Source organism: Zonotrichia leucophrys, chromosome 1A, assembly GCF_028769735.1.
Source record: "Zonotrichia leucophrys gambelii isolate GWCS_2022_RI chromosome 1A, RI_Zleu_2.0, whole genome shotgun sequence".
Lineage (NCBI taxonomy): Eukaryota > Metazoa > Chordata > Aves > Passeriformes > Passerellidae > Zonotrichia > Zonotrichia leucophrys.
The window spans coordinates 42566159-42583710 of NC_088170.1; the positions used below are offsets into that span (position 1 = coordinate 42566159).

At 37.0% G+C, this 17552-nt stretch overlaps 1 protein-coding gene across 2 annotated transcripts in view; it reads left to right on the plus strand.

The window, feature by feature from the left end:
• ALDH1L2 (aldehyde dehydrogenase 1 family member L2) overlaps window positions 1-17552 on the plus strand; it is a 28633-nt gene that overhangs the window by 9296 nt on the left and 1785 nt on the right. For both annotated transcript variants that reach the window (XM_064702547.1, XM_064702546.1), the window contains exons 4-21: window positions 2130-2295; window positions 3093-3194; window positions 3755-3844; window positions 4606-4740; window positions 5141-5266; window positions 6654-6745; window positions 7551-7698; window positions 7981-8100; window positions 9688-9815; window positions 12268-12418; window positions 13142-13212; window positions 13317-13422; window positions 13780-13867; window positions 14307-14400; window positions 14668-14764; window positions 15254-15352; window positions 16080-16245; window positions 16797-16902. In XM_064702547.1, coding sequence (XP_064558617.1) covers window positions 2130-2295; window positions 3093-3194; window positions 3755-3844; window positions 4606-4740; window positions 5141-5266; window positions 6654-6745; window positions 7551-7698; window positions 7981-8100; window positions 9688-9815; window positions 12268-12418; window positions 13142-13212; window positions 13317-13422; window positions 13780-13867; window positions 14307-14400; window positions 14668-14764; window positions 15254-15352; window positions 16080-16245; window positions 16797-16902 — 2085 coding nt within the window. The remainder of the gene's footprint in view (window positions 1-2129; window positions 2296-3092; window positions 3195-3754; window positions 3845-4605; window positions 4741-5140; window positions 5267-6653; window positions 6746-7550; window positions 7699-7980; window positions 8101-9687; window positions 9816-12267; window positions 12419-13141; window positions 13213-13316; window positions 13423-13779; window positions 13868-14306; window positions 14401-14667; window positions 14765-15253; window positions 15353-16079; window positions 16246-16796; window positions 16903-17552) is intronic.

Here is a 17552-nt window from a genome sequence, read left to right on the forward strand (position 1 = left end):
ACTCACCATGTAAGGATCCATTCATTCAAGAGTTGTACTCGATGGTCCTTGTGGGTCTCTTCCAACTCAAAATATTCTGTGATTCTGTGGTCCTAAATACTGTCTGCAACTCAATTGGAACATGAACTAGCTAAGTTCAGAAAAGGCTAAGAAATATGGTCAAGGGTATAGGACAGTTTTGACATGACTGGAGACAAATAATGGAGTCTTCAGACTGGAAAAGAGGTCATTGGGAAGGACATACACTAGCTGAGCCATGGAAGACATGGAAAGATGAAAAAGGAATGTTTGCTCATTCGAATCAAAATCAGGGAGCAGCTAGCAAAGACATCAAGTAGTAGAATTTTTCCAAATAAATGAGTTCCTTTTACTCCATGCTGTTTGTTGTTAAATTGTGCAACCTCATATATAGAGAGCTCTAAAAGGATGCTTTTATGGAGAAGTTCATCAAGATGTATTTCACAGTAAGGTGTAGACACAAACTCTCAGGAAGTTCTTTCAGCAAGTGCAAAGATTTGCAGAAATGGAATGTATTACAGTGTTGTATCACTGTGTCTTACTCTATTTTGCATATTCCTTCTGCAAAAGGAATCTATCTTCTCCTGCCCTTCTCAAGTAAAGGCCATTGTCCCAAGGCCTTTAAACTAAACTAGGATTTGGCCTTGACTGACTGTTCTTGTGTTTCACCCTCTCACCCCTTGCTCTAATCACTACTTTCACATATTGCGGCTACAGCCCTGGTGCTGATCAGATCCTTTATCCCCACAGTATAACCAAGAAAACCTTTGAGAATTAGGCATGGCTAAACGTAATTAGATACAAACAAGGGCCCTGGGGTGCAGAGGGTTCCTCACTCACTTCTTTTACAGTCTCTTCCAGCTGCTGCCACTCTGTTATCAGCAGCCCTTTGTGGAGGGAGCTGGTGGACAGAGGAGGGGACACACAGTAGTTCTTACCTTGTCACCTATTGGGCATCAGAGGCATTTGCTTATAAAACCTTCTTTTCCATGCTGAGGACATCCATTTCTCACTAGAGAACTCTTTTGGAATTTTTACGTAATAAAAGCCAGAAGAAATGCAGCTAAATATGTGAAAGATCTGATAAGGGCTAGCCAAACTTCTGTAAGCTTTCACTTCTGTTATACCTGCCAACTTCCCCAGTTGTCTTTGGAGTTTGTCCCTTGTTCATCCTATATGTACTTTTGTGTACTTCACTCATTTTAGTAATGCAGCTTTCACTGCTTATAATTAATAATGAATTTTCCTGTGTATAAGCCAGATCTCAGACAATCCTGCTACAACATGGGCTGCTGAGGGAATACTTACATGAGATATGTATTACTTAAAATAGCATTGAAGTTTGCATGCATACAAATGGCTGAAAATATGCAGGAAATATTTTTCTCATAATTTCTGGCTGCTCCCTTAAGCACACTTCAGTCTGATTTTCCATTATTCTGAGACACGTGCCAAAGGAGAGCTGTAAAATTTTAGTTGGCTGAAGCTCCCTTTGGATGCAGAAGCAGATTCTGAGCTGAGGTAAATCAACACAGGTCTAATGTAAGCATTGCTATGTTCATGAACAGCAGCTCAGAATCTGGCTGGAAAGCCTTAGTTCCATTAATAACTTTTCCTTAAATAGTTGCATATTTATCATTTTTCACTCTGAATTTAACTCCTTTTCAGCTGTGTGTCAAATGTACTTTCCTTTTTGACCTACAGATGAGCTATGAAGCTTAGCTAATTACACTAAACAATCATGAATTATTAAGATAATATTCTGTTAGATGCTTCCATCTTTAAAATTCTGTCATAACTGTTGCACAGATTTTGCTCTGTGTCTTACCATTAATAATACTTTAAAAGTAAATATCACAGTAACCTATGTGAGACAGCCTGGGTTCCCTTGCAGCATTTCCTGTGTCACTTTGTGGGAACCATACATCAACAGTTTCAAAACTGTGGGTTCCTGGATGTGAAATGAGCAGCGAAAATATAGCAAAGATTGTTAGGATTTTCTTTTCTATCTTCCTGAAGAAAATGAATGCAAACATGAATGTAACGTGTGAGTTGATATTCCTAACTACTTTAATTTTTCTGTATTTACTGTAAGTATTTTTTATGCCTAGGACTTTAATTCAAGGAGATAAGAAAGCAGGATTTACTATTTTTTGGGCTGATGATGGTTTAGACACTGGACCGATACTTCTACAGCGAGAATGTGATGTTGGCCAAAATGATACAGTGGATGACCTGTATAACCGGTTTCTCTTCCCAGAAGGAATAAAGGCTATGGTATGTTTAAGCTTTTAAGAGGAAAAGGGCTTGAAAGTAAAGGAAAAACAGACAAGATATATGCATTTGGGAAGGCAGAGGTTGTGATACTCAGCCAAATCCTAGATTTCACTGGAGCTGTGCGGCTGCCCAACAGCTGAGAATATGACCTCAGAATATTTGTTGCTGACAGCAGGCAGAGCATATTCTGTTTCCACAGATGGCATGAAGTTGAATTTGTTTGGAATGTGGCTCTTTCCATACAAGACCAAATCTTTTAAAGGCTTAGCAACAGCAAAAAAATTAGGTGTGAGATTTTTTTAAAAAACAGCAGAATGGTGTTTGAGGCTCAGAGTTCTGGTGGATTGGCTTTGGGTTCTCTATGCTTGTCATTTTTTGTATTTTTTAAAGTGAATTTAAAAAAAGGCACAAAAAATACTCAGCATTGCTCCTTAGAGGTTTTTTTCTCTCCTTTCATTTAAATGCAGAAAAATAACTTTTTGGAGAGAGAAAAAGGAAAAAGTTGAATGCAATCATACTGAGGCACATTTTTGTTCTGGAGAATTCAGACAGCTGCTCTGAGTTTGGTGACTAAGTGCTCCCATGAAATTCTGGAGGCTATTTCTTTTGTCAAAGAGACTCAAGGAAACACACATGTTTGTTCAGGGCAGCACTGGTCCCTTGGAGTTTGGAAATACCAGGTTTGAAAAATTCGAAACCAATTCATCCTTGTGGCAGAAAGTCTTATGCTGTCATTCTGAAGTATGACTGAAGAAAAAGGTGAACAAAGCTAACATTAAATCTACTTTTTCATGTAGGTGGAAGCTGTACATCTAATTGCTAATGGTAAGGCCCCTCGTATACCTCAGCCTGAAGAAGGGGCAACATATGAAAGGATCCAGAAAAAGGAAAATGCAGAGGTAGTGTGAAGTAACACCATTTTTTTGTGCATAGTACTAGAAAAGTTATTAATTCAGATTACAGTAGCAGCAATATGAAGTTAACGTGAATTTTAACTGAGTTGTTTCCTTACCTCTTTTTCCTGGAATACCTCTTAGGATGCATGTAATGGAGCCCTAGGTTAAGTTCCATTTTCCTTTCAGTAGTTACATGTATTTAGAAAATTGGTGTCCTATTCGGGATCATGTACAGGCAGCTAAGAGGCAGCTGCAATTTCAGTGGATTCTTAGTAAGCCACCATACTTGTGAATACAAAATTGAATCAAGGGCACTCTCTTTGTTTGCCAACAGGCCATTATGAAATTCTCTACCAGAAATACATTTGATTTTAGGAAAAAAAGTTTTGGCGCCTTTTCTTCTAGTGCCAAAAAATAACACTGGCCATATAAACAACAGATAAAAATATTAATTGAATTCTCATATTAGAATTATTTTATCTAAGCATCCCTACTGCATTATATGATCTTATTTGTGTTTGGGAAGGTGTGGTGGTGCATCCTAGCATGTCTTGATTTCCTAGATCTCCTGGGACCAACCTGCAGCAACTTTGCACAATTGGATTCGAGGGCATGATAAAGTGCCTGGAGCATGGACAACAATAAATGGACAGGTATGCTCTGAAAACCAGAAAAATATTTTTATCTATACTCCCTTTTTGACTCGTTTTTATTATAAAATTAAAGATATCTGCATACAGGTGAATATAAATGGCTATTACACTGGAGTAGCTCTAGTCTGATGACTTTATGTTTTGTGTGTATCTAGAACAGGCACCTAAAGAAATATGCAGAACACAGTAGTTAAGAGGTCTTAATAGTAGAATTAATTTAATTTGAAGAAAGATAAATACAATATATGAAAAAAAAGAGACATGGTACAAAGGTATGAAGAGCAGAACAAACTGTGCCAGTCATTTTGGGAAGCAGGTATGCATTGCAATATAATACAGCCCACGTATAGTGGCCAACATCACAGTATGGACAGCAAAATGAAACACTGTGGGCTGCTGAAATAACAGGATTTCATTTTAAGGAGATGTGGGCCTAGATAGTTTGCAAAAATAAATCTATGAAATTTTATAGAGTGAAGTGGTCCCTCACTCTGGGCATGCACTGTCAAAAGCTGCTCCCTTTCCTGCACTGGTTGCAGTATGCACATTGTTACAGCTCAGCTGCTTTGCAGGTTTAGGCAATTTGCAAAGTTTTACTTGTTCGGGGTCGTAAAGATCTAGAATTGTTGTAACATGTTTTCCATGTATAGGTAATTATATTTTATTTCCATTATATTAAAGCTTCAAAACAGTATAATAAAGTTGTTAAAACTTTACAGCGCACCTAGAACCAGTGCACTTTTAATTACATTTCTTTTTAGGTGGTTACTTTTTATGGCTCATCATTACTTGATGCTTCAGTGCCTGCTGGACAAGAGCTGACAATAAAAGGTGCTTCAAGACCAGGACTTGTGACAAAGAATGGTCTAGTTGTTTTTGGAAACGATGGGAAGATGGTAAGTGCTCAGTCTGGCAAACATAAGCATGGATGGAATAGTTTGAGCAAGAAGGGCAGGTAGTGCGGAACTGTCAAGCTAGATAAATCCAGGTGCTACCGACTGAGAGCTGATTCACGTGGAGTTTTATCAATCCTCTACCATCCTATAGAGAAGACATTCACATTGTACTTTTCACTCAATCCATAGTAATTTCCTATATGGAGTAAAATCTGTTCTTACTAGGAGAGAATTTAAAAGACAGGTACGAGTGGCCTGTGCTAAATTGCCTGTGTCATATCAGATTTCCTGTAAGCAATTTATTTCACTATTTCAATCACTCTATTAATGCCTAAAAACTCTTTATCCAAGGATGTGCTACCTCCCAAACAATTTAAAATCATATCCTCTCATTTTTCAGGTACTAGTGAGAAATCTGCAGTTTGAGGATGGAAAAATGATCCCTGCATCTAAATACTTCTCTGCTGATGACATAACTGCCCTGGAATTTACAGAAGAGGAGAAAAAGATTGCAGAAGATATCAGAGTAATTCCCTAAACTCCTTCAGTGGGATATTATTCAGACAAAAGCTTTACATACTTATTTTTGGCAAGGCATATCTTTTGTTTAGTCATGCAAGTAAATTTTTCATAAAATGTACTCAAAGTATATTGGGGGTGAAGGTTTAGTTATTGATATTAATTCAGGAGGGAATTCACTGGTGTATTTGTCTCACTTTACAAACTTTTCTTTCAGATACAGGTGATACAAAAACAGTCAGTGCAGGTAGTGGTAAATATCTACAAGTGATGAAGGTGGGGTGAGGAAAAACAGACTGAGCTTCACCTCATAGAAGTGAAGTTTTCAACACTGGCAGACTCGGACAGTTCTGGAATCTTTTTTTCACTGTGGTGTTCATCACTAGGATGTGCTCAGAATGCGCCTGTTGGACAGGCTCCAGGAAGTCTCAAAACAGCATTCTAAAAGCAAAAGGCAGCAGTTTTCTCACTGTACCTGTGTGCACTTCTTCTACCACAACAACACACAAGGGGCTGGCTGCCAGAGGGATGGGAACAGATGGAGCAGAAAACTCTCATAGCCAGAGAGGAACTTTCCTACCCTCTCTTGAAATCCATCCCTCTGTAGTGTCAGGGGCTTAGCTGAAAGCTGCATTTATCATTAAAGTTTTGTGCCGGAGCAAATGAATCATAGATGTCTTCCCTTGTGCTGACTCTGCTGCAGGGTTATTAAATTTTGGCACAGGTCAGGCAGCTTCATGTACTAATATTTTAAGCTGCTGATTCAAGATTACCTTGAACCTGCTGCCAGCAACCTAAATGCTGTCTGAAGCAATTGAATGACTGAGAAAATTATGAAAATAATTGTAAACTGATCAATTGAAGACACTGACTGCTAACTGCGAAACTCAGTTATAATTAATTTAAATATTACATTACCAGTTATTGAACTGTTTATTTCTCCATCTCATGCATGCAGCTTAAACTACTTCTCAGCCTTGGCCAGGTGCCTGAAATACCATCAATCCATTCATAAAGTGCCCTAGGCTGTCCTTGCCTATACTGATGACACATTCTGTAATGCAATGGGAACTTATTATTTGGAGGATAAAACATCTTTCAAAGATGGGCCTGAAAAGTTTTAGCATTACACCATGCAGGTTTCTTGCCTGACTGGATAAAATTACCATGGACAAAATACTATATTTTGATCATCTAATTGTACTGAAAAATTTCCTGTCTGACATCATGTCTCTACACTGTTTTAGACCCTTTTAAAATAACTTCATGTTTTAGAAACCTTTGAAATAATATATGTTGTAGGTACTAATACTACAGAAAATACAATTGGATAAATGCTTTTTGCTATTAGATCATTATTCATTATTGCCTCTGTTATTGTTCTGTATTATTAGGCTATTTGGAAGAGAATTTTAAGCAATGTTGCTGTGATTGAGGATTCCACAGACTTTTTCAAATCTGGAGCATCCTCTATGCATGTTGTCAGGTAGGAATATTCAAAATAAGGAAATTGCAAAACCAAAGTTAATGAAAAAAGTTGTCATGGTGCATTTAAATCAGTGATGTTAAAAAACCTAATCCCTCTATGTTTTCCAGTAACCTAAATATTCCCTTTCTTACCTTGGAAGCAGTTCTTCTCCCTAAGTTGAGATATTGCTGCAATCCTGCTCTTTCTACTGAAGGAAAATTCCCCTAAACTTCAGGAACATCACGCCCAGGGGAGCATGGTGATGCTCAGACCTGTCTGTGTGCAGCCACATCCAGACCAGGGGACTGACTGGGAACCTGAGCAAAGACCTCCCCAGAGGGAAAGAGAAACCTTTCACAGAAAGAATTGAGCCCGGCTTAAAGATGCACTGAGTTTGTCATGGCTTGGGTCACCTTGTTTGCCTTCTTTTTGCAGCACACACCCTAATATAAAACCAGCATTTTTAAACAAACAGATTATTGTGCTGGTTACCTACCAAGCTCATAGTCCTCCATATTTTGGTTGGAGTAGTCCCAAATATTATTTTCCAATGGCATATCAATATCTTCTAGTAATTGATTTTCAAAAGTTCTATTGAGAGTATTCCAGAAATGACGTTTTCTTTTTCATAGCATCCACAATTAAACCAACAGATTTCAGGAAAGTGCATCATTTCTGTGCCCTTGTCAGAGAAACACACACACATATTCACATGCATGCAAACTGAGGCCCAGTTTTGATCCCGTTTGCCTTTCTAATGATTCAATTATCTGGAGAATTCTTTAAGTTTTAATTAAACTTACTCCTTCTTCAAAATCTTTAGAATGCTAGAAGAGATCAAACAGAAACATTGTGAACTGCAGCTACAGAATGAAGATGTGTATATGGCCACTAAGTTTGCAGACTTTATTCAGATGGCTGTCAGAAGACTCAGAGGAGAAGACAAAGAAGAAGAGTTAGTCATTGATTATGTAAGGCCTTTAATTTTGCATCGTTGCTTAGTCTTTCCTGGGTTTTAGGGGGGGCAGACAAAGCATTTTATTAGACTGCTTGATGCAGTAGGAAAGCAAACTACGTGGTTATACAAACTTCTATATATTTGTATCTGCTTTCCATTACATTTTACTTCTAACAGCCACATATATAGGCTAAAATGTGTCTGGATATTGGCTGCAGATATCAAAAGCTTGTTAAGCTACATTAAAATTTTAGTTATTATAATTTTAAAATAATTTAGATTTTATTTCACCCAGGTTTCAAAAAATATGAACAACATGACTGTGAATATGCCATACCAATGTTTCATAAATGGGAAATTTATAGATGCTGATGATGGAAAAACATATGACACTATAAATCCAGCAGATGGATCAGTAAGTAATTTCTAAATATGATTAATGCCAGTTTATTTAATTGGTATTGCCTATTAAAAATCTGAAACATCACCTGAATATTGCTAATTCTAAAACTTGAATTTTAAAACTTGTATTCTAAAGTATAATAAATTAAACAGCCTCCTTAAATAATTTCAAATTTCCATTTACTTTACATTTGGGGTATTCTACAATTTCTTCCATTTGAGTCAAGCTACAAAGCAAAAATAACCTACTTCTACTTCAATTATTACATCACTTTTCACACCCAGCTGAACATTTTGCCTTGATTTCATTCTTGTTTAGCTTTGCAAACAGAAATTGATGGAGTTTATTTGCTAAAGAAGTGTTTCTTTTAGGATATTTGGTATATTTCTGTCAGTAATCAACTTCTTTCTTTTTTTACTTTTTAAGTAAATCTGATACATTAGGGTAATTTTGACACTAAAATGTCCCTTTAAATTCCCAGTAAGAAAAATAACTTTTCAATAGGAAAATACATACTGTTGCACTTTAGTCCTGAACTACCCAATATTGGTTGAGCAAATCATAACTGTGAATTATATATAAGTGATTCTGATGTCCATGTAGATGCCATTTAATTCTGAAGTAAATGAAGTCTCCTGAAATCAATGACAAAAATTTCACTATCATTAGAAGTCAGACTCTGTTACTTTTCCTGAAACTCATTATAGAATGGAATGAAAGTCAAAACCATTCTGTGTTAGGATTTACAATGTGTGTATTTAGAACACAATCATCATAAAATACTTATGTTTATGGTGGTTTATGATAATAGAAGCTGCATTCCTTAGAAATTGAACATGTAGGAGTTGTTTTAGCATGTTGAGATTGAGATACCACACAAAAAGACTTCCAGCTTTTGTTGGAAGCGTGAAACCAATCCCACATTGGTTTTATATATGGAAAGAGAGGGTGAGATTCAGTGGGACAATATAGTATAAGCAGGGCAACCCTGATGAAGGGAAGAAATGACAAGGAGGACTCCATTGATAACAGAAGGCTAATTAATTACTTTATTATACTATATTACATATAAACTGAATCTGCACCAGCACTCAACTCAACTGAACAGAATCTTGTCCCTGTCTGCTGACTGACAGTTTGGACATGCACTTGGCCCTGATAGGCCAATGAAACAAAAACCCATCACTTTGGTTAAACAATCTCCATATTGTATTCTCCTTTTGCACAAACGGAGGCACAGCAAATGAGATAAGAATTGTTTCCTCTTTCTCTGAGGTTCCTCACTATGATTCCCAGAAAATATCCTTGGGAAGGTGTGCCTTGCTTTTCTCTGTGAGGAGAAATGCAGCCACAGGACAGTGCGCCTTACTTTGAAGAAAAAGAAAGATTAAGGAATCTGTCTCCCTGCAGTGTCCTCCAAATTCTGCCACCTCAATTGTGTCTAAACTTTTTGCAGCCTACGTGGCTTGCCCACGACAACTGCCACAGATGAGGATATTAAGTATTTTCTTATACCCAGTCTAGAAGTTTGGGAGGAAGGAGTAACATTCTGTATCCCAATATTTCTTTTTGAGCTAACACAATGCTACCTTTGCACAGGTAATAGCCAGTGTATCTTCTGCCTCAGTGGCTGATGTTGACAAGGCAGTGGCAGCAGCAAAGGAGGCTTTTGAAAATGGTGAATGGGGGAGGATGAATGCGAGGGAAAGGGGGCGAATCATGTACAGGTATGTACAAGACAGCTTGCATTTGTTTCATTTTCTCAAATCTTGTTTTGTTTCTCTGAAGAGTTGTTGTACACATTTTCTGAAGATGATGGATGTTCATAATTCCACTGTCAGAGGATCCAGACTAGCCATCTTTTCATCCCCTGATTGATTTCAGTGTAGCAGCCTCAGGCTCTTAGCCTGCCAACCTTTCTTGTGTCAGAGAAGAACTTATGGTCTCTCACTGCTGCCAACCTTTCATTATTATTTATGAATGGAAGCAAAGAATTTGAGCAAAATATATTTTAAATACTTGATGTCTTCATTTAATTTCCATGAGTTTCATTGCAAAGATTGAGAATTCCCTTGTAAACCCCCATTCCTTCCATGTAAGTGAGGCTAAGCTTTAAAAACTGTACGTGAGTTAGGTAGGCAGAGATTTGACCTTGCTAAGCCTGCCTGCATGTGCACTCCATACAGTAAATGTACACCTTCATTGCCACTAATTTTGAAGTAGACTGTAACTGATGCTAGATTTTTCCAGGATCATATGCCAGCAGCTGGCTAAAGACCCATTGTAGGAGATGTGTTATGGTCTGCAGAGAAAGAATTGTCCTGTGCAGGAATTTTCTAAGCTAATTCAAACATTTACCTGAGATACTTTTATCTCTTTTTTGTATCTATCTCACCGTGTCTGGTTAATGCCTCTTATTTTTGGCCATGTTGCTGTTGGTTCAGAAGATAAGCAGAGGTTTTGTTGAATTAATGCTATTTTAATGGTGAGCTTTGGTTCTTGAAGGGGTAGAGGTGATCTTAGAAAGATGGCAATGCTGACTAGATAGTGTGAGCGTGACACAGAAGGCAGCTAATAAAACCCCAAGTATTATAGATTCTCCATATGCAGTATGATGCTTCTCCCAAAGCATAGGGAGAACACTGTCCTGCAAACTTCAGGTGACTAGAAGCATCAGAACTTCCCTATTAAGAAAACCTCTTTGGTGGGCTATATGAAAAGCTTTCAATGCTTTTTCAGGTCTAAACATGCAAATGAATGAGCAGACATGAGTAAAGAAGCTACTTTTTCAGGTTGCTTCTCCTGAAAAAACGCCACATGTTTTATAAAACATTGCAGGAATCTTAGCAAAAAAGAATGAAAGCAAAGCGGAACATTCTTATCTTATTAAGTATGTGACCAGGCCATGGAAAAAGACCTGCAGGGCTCTTGCAAAGTTAGTAGTCATCACAAGAGAAAATGGTCAAGTCAGAGCTGAACGTTAAATACTTATGTTTTTCATAAGTGTGCACATACTCAAGGCATGCATAAACTTGTGTTTAATTTTTATCAGGAATGTAGAGTACTTGAGAAACGAAGTTAACTCTGACCTAAAGAGAAAATTTTAAGGTGTGAAAACTCCTGCTCTCTTTTAAACTTGGAAGATTTGCAAGAATAGCAATATTAGGTAGAGAAAAATACAGTTCTCTTACCATGGGCTGGTTATCCCTGGATTAAAAGCTTTGCTTAGGGAACTTCAGGATAAAACACCAGAGTGTTTATGTTGCAAACCATTCCCAGTGGATAAAAGTTCTCTCTGGACCACTTTAATTGAAATAAGACCCCTTGTTCTCAGGCCTCTGTTCAAACTGGAGATTTTGAGTGCTGAACCAAAGGGAATGTGTGTGCCATTAAAGCTCCTAGCTCTGCTGCTTTGTCTTAAGTATTCATTAATAGAAAATATTAAGCACACTTTAAATGGAACCTTCTCATTTGTCCCTCACATGCCCAAATCCATTCTCTTACACAACACTGCCAATGCCGTGACCTGTAGCTGAGTCTCCAGGATACACTTAAAGCAGGTATTAAAAGTGCGTTTTCCCACATCTATGCAAATGGTTTAAATGGTTAGAAGTTACATAATGGAAAAATTTCACAAGTTTTACACCCAGTTTTGAATACTGTTTACAGGATCCAAAATGCACTTTTCTTAAGCTCACAAAATCACGTGGGAGCACTGATTATATATCTGAGTACCAAATCACAGAGGGAAGTTGAAGAAAAACATTAATGCATGTGAGACAATGTGGAGGACTGAATGTGAAAATTCTTTGATGCAAATAGACCTCAACAGGGGACACTAAACTAACAGTAGGGCCTCATAAGTACAGGTATCAATCTGTGCAGATGTATTTTTGAGACATTGATAGTTATTATCAATTTAGTAATACTTACTATGGTCTTACTTACACCTTAAGTGAGTTTGCACAGTTCATGTCTTCATTCAGTCTCTACTACAGGCAATGTAAAGGCATTTGCAGAGTAATGGGCAATTGTTCAATCCTTTGCTGATACTAAGGAGTAGTGCCTCCACCTCCAAATTTAGTGGCAATGCTATTTTTATTATGCTTCTTTGCCACACCTAATATAATTTTAGATGTCATTTCCTTTAATGCGGATTTTTAACATTTTTCTAAAAAGACTTGCAGATCTGATGGAAGAACATCAAGAGGAGTTAGCGACAATAGAGTCTATTGACTCAGGAGCTGTCTACACTTTAGCTCTGAAGACTCATATTGGAATGTCTGTGCAAACATTCAGATACTTTGCTGGATGGTGTGACAAAATTCAGGCAAGTGAATATGTAAAGGAAATGATCAATGGCAGTGCTTCTCTACACTTCTTTTTTGTTGTTATTCTTCTGAAACAGTGCCAAAAAGTAGTAAAAGGAAAAATTTATTGAGGAATCAAAAACTAAAGCAAAATTAGAATTTTACCTAGAATGGGTTTCCCTGTCAATACAAAAGGAAAGTCCACCTCCATCTGGAGAATATGGATTTAGAATGTAGCTCTAAATAGTGAAGAAATCAGCTGAGGTGTCACAGTTAATATACTTGCTTGGTCAGCTCTTGGTTATTCATGGAGCAGAATGTCACTGTGCTTATTAAGCAGGTAAGTGCAGAGACTTGTGCTTTGCTGCAGTCTGACCAAGGCTGGTGAGTTTGCTTGATGGCAGAACGTGTGGCACACATTCAAGAACATTTCTTCCAGTATCTTTAAGACCAATCAAGAATATCATCCAGCTTTATTTTTGTTCATCAGACCCTTGATTTATGTTCTCCTATACATTTTTTTAATCTGTGCTGTTATTTCACCCAGCTGACAATCAGGACCCTTACAATATTCACAATAGGAAATCATACAGTAGAAGCATCTGTGCCCCTTTCCCTCATGCAAAAATGCTTGTGGTTTTGAAGCCTACTCTGTAGCTTTCTGAAACATACTTACATGGCAAATATATTTGTAATAAAAGTTATAAATCAGTATGAAGATTTGTCCGTCCTCTGTCTTTTAGGGTGCTACAATTCCAATTAACCAGGCCCGGCCAAACCATAATCTAACATTCACCAAGAAAGAGCCAATCGGGTAAGTGTCACTTTTTCTTCTTAGTGACAGATTTGACATACAGAAAAGCCATTGAAAAGCTGCCATCAAATATTTAATCTTTCCCCATTTTTCCCCACCTGAAGTGTCTGTGCAATTATTATCCCCTGGAATTACCCACTGATGATGCTTGCATGGAAGAGCGCAGCATGCTTGGCTGCAGGCAATACCCTTGTACTCAAACCAGCTCAGGTAAGAGCAAAAAGAAATATACAGATGGCCCAGATGCCCCTGTTAAGGCAGAATGATTTAGGCAATATAGAAGATTTCACTCATACATTGATCTGTCATATGTTGACTGTGTCATATATTTGAAAGTGCATTTGTAATAATACAAACTGCCATGGTGATAAAAAGTATTGATTGACTCCAATTCTGCTCCGGTGCTAATCTCATTTTCAAGAATTAATTATTTTCCATAAGAAGCCATCACTTCTAATATGCCAATACTGTAAGGTGAATATTGTATCAAAACTAAGATGTATTGAATGTAAAAGGTATCATGCATCTGATTAAAATAGGAGACTTAATATAAATGTTTCTACTTAGGTCACACCTCTGACTTCCTTGAAGTTTGCAGAACTCTCAGCTAAAGCTGGATTTCCTAAGGGCGTTATAAATATTCTGCCCGGTTCAGGTAAAACTTGAACTCATTCTTTTTCTGGGAGAAATCATGCTAAAACTGGTGAAGTTCTTCACGTTTTTGAAGCTCTTTTACATAGGTCTGTTCACAGGTACTAGGCTTGCATCTTTTCATGCGGTGATTTCATATGTTTCCAGAAGAGAATTGGAAAAATTTGGCTTTAGTCTGTGGTAGGAGCTGTCAGCCTACACTATTTACAAGTTCACACAATTGACACAAACACTCTGGAAAAGAATGTATTACAGAGAAACATGCTCACTTAATTATAAAACTTATTCATAGACATAGGAATAAAGCTGCAAATATAAATAGAAATGTGATACTGTATTTGATTTGTGGTGTAAGCTCCTTCTCAGCAGCTCCAGTGCTGCTGCTGGAATAGTAAAAATTGTCCATGTACCATCCAGTTACACTGCTTTCCTCACTCTGATAGGTGGCTTAGTGGGACAGCACCTCTCCGAACATCCAGACGTTCGCAAAGTTGGATTCACTGGTTCAACACCAACTGGTAAACAGATCATGAAGAGGTACTCTCAGCAAAAGGATCATAAATAAACACTGCTTAGTCTGGTTCTGAAGTACCTTACTAGATATGTTGTGCATGTAGCAGTAACAAAAAAACATAACTGTATATGGTTGTTTACCCCTATGTAGAATTCTATTAAATCACTACTTGACAGTAGAGTTTATACATTTTCACTAGTTATAATTCAAAGGAAACAATGGAAAAATATATTAAAAATTGGGTTTATATTACTACTTTGGTTTTATATTACTATTTTTATTTTTTACAGTGCAGCTGCTAACCTGAAGAGAGTTTCTCTGGAACTTGGTGGCAAATCACCATTGATCATATTCAGTGACTGTGAACTTGACAGAGCTGTAAAAATGGTAATGTTACTTTGAAGTAAAATTTATTCAAAGCCTTTATCCAAATCCTCACAGTACTGCAGTATTCTTCTTGACTTGACAAAAAAATACCAGGGATCCTTTACACAAAAAACCTTGAGATCTGTTAGAAAACAGACTCATATTTCTTTGTGCTAGCACAATTTAACTGTTCATGCTGCCCCAAAAAGGCAATACTACAAGAAATATACATTAGCAATTACAACAAAACAAAGAATTGAGCTCCCTATTGCCATATAGTTTTTATTTCATCAATCGATCAATCAATCAATCATGCATCAATTATCAATCATAATAATTCACCTCCCTACCAGCCATATTGTGTTCAAAGTCCATAAGATATTGCATTGGTAATATCCTTTAACATAAAGCATTAAACATCTGGGGTCACAAACACTGCATACAACCTAAGGGAGCAGAATGGTGACTAAACAACATGCATATAAATATTTATGTTTTTTTCCTGATCAGGGTATGGGAGCAGTGTATTTCAACAAAGGAGAAAACTGCATTGCAGCTGGCAGGCTGTTTGTGGAAGAATCAATTCATGATGAGTTTGTTAGAAAAGTGGTAAGATATTCAAGGACAAAAGTTTAAGCATATGTTTTACTGTGGCAGAAGGATCCACTAGTTTTATACACACTTATGTTTCTTATTTTCAATTGCCTATTTTCTCATTATTGCTTATGATAGACAGTGATGCTTCTCAGGGTCCTCTTACATGGTTAAAAGGAAGCATTGAAGGGAGATATTTGTACCAGTAATACACAGCTAAGTGGCAGTTAAATAGATATTGTACCTTCAGTGAAAATTCATATTTGACTAGGAAAATAAGATTACAAATAATTACTGAACTCAGGTCAATATGTTTGAAGAAGGCTTCTGTAAAGTCAAAAAAAGGAATATAGGAAGCACAGCTAGAATAATACAAAGGTCGCTATTAAAAAATGCAATAGTCGCCATGCTGTGGCACTGGAGAATTCATTTATTTTGCTTAAGAACAGGAAATGTCTGTCCTAAGTCATTTACCACTACTAAAAGTTAACATTTTACATGCCTATCTTAATAGCAGAAGATAATACACACATAAACAAAGCATCAAAAACTTTTGGAAGTAATTAGAGATTATGAAACAAAAGACAAAGCCTAATTACAAAAAGAGAAAAGCATTATATCTAAGAATACAGTATTTTCTTAGATTCCATCTTCCTAGCACCAAAGACAGCATTCCTAATTTCTGGTCACTTTAACGATATTGCTGTGTTATGTAACTTCATTTTAATTGGGTAACCCATAGGTTGAAGAAATAAAAAAGATGAAAATTGGTGACCCACTTGACAGAGCTACAGATCATGGTCCACAAAATCACAAGGCACATTTGGAAAAGCTGCTTCAATACTGTGAAACTGGAGTAAAAGAAGGAGCCACTCTAGTGTATGGAGGAAGACAAGTACGTAGACCAGGTAAAAGGCTTTCCAGAGATATTTAGAACTTTTACACTTTATGCAAGAGCAGTCACGATTATCTCAGCTGTATTTTGTGGAGTTGCAATATCATGGGAACAGTACCAGGTAAGCCCATGATACCACAGAGATTTCAAATCTCATATTATGAGAAGCTGTGCAAATAAAGTATGAGATCTTTATTTAGATCTTACAATCCATCTTCTTGTTGGGTAGCAAGAAGAACAGTGGCCTCTGTGTCTTGCTGTAACCTTGTCTTCCTGCTGTCAGATAACAGGGGTCTTCCCCCAAGAAGTCACCTGGGCTGTGGCATGCAGACCTCCCAGCCTGGCAGGGAACAGCACACGTTGTCACTGATGTACAAGCTGTTCTTTTACCCTTTTGTCCGCTATTTCTCTTGAAGTGCATATATTTCCATTCACACTTCATTCATAATTACTTTCTGTTTCAAGTTGCAAGTTATTTATGACCTCAAAGCATGGGACAGAAATGGCCTGGACAACAGAAAACCCTTTTACGATGCTCAAAACCATGCTCTATCCTCTCTTTAGGTTTCTTCATGGAACCCACTGTATTCACAGATGTTGAAGACCACATGTATATTGCCCAGGAAGAATCCTTTGGTCCTGTGATGGTCATCTCTAAATTTAAAAATGGGTATGTTCTCGTCTGGTTACTGTATTTTCATCCAAAGTGAAGAAGTAACAGCATACACAGTAGTTTGTAAAATCTTGTTGGACCAATCTGAATACCTAGTATTTAGTGAAACGTTTTAGTGAAGTTTGTGTGGTAATTGCAACAGCTTGCTCAAATTACAAAATGTGTATTTTTCCCAGTGGAATTACTTATTTTTCCTGTTATAGAAGACTGCAGTGTTGTGTATTGTGTAACACTGGCACATTACTGTTGCAAATGAAAATTGCTCTATTTATTTTGTAAACTGTATTTTCTAATCTCTTTCATTCTGGATCATAAGAATTATTTAGCATACAGATGAGATTAAAACACTACATAGAAACTTCACATAAATATTTCCATCAGGTTTCATCTTCTGCAGTTTGATAATAAAGTTAAGAACCAGCCACGTAGATAACCTTTCACATCCATAAATTCTGTAGTCTTAATGAACTGCATTAAATTTTTTAAAGTTTTAAACTACTATTGATTTTTGAAGATGTATGGAGATGAGATGCAGATAGAAAACAGCACTCTGGAAATAGTCTGAAAAGTTATGTTTTGATAGCAGTTTAAATTCCAGCTTTAATTCTGCATTAACTTGTAAAGCTGGACACAATTTGAGCAAACTG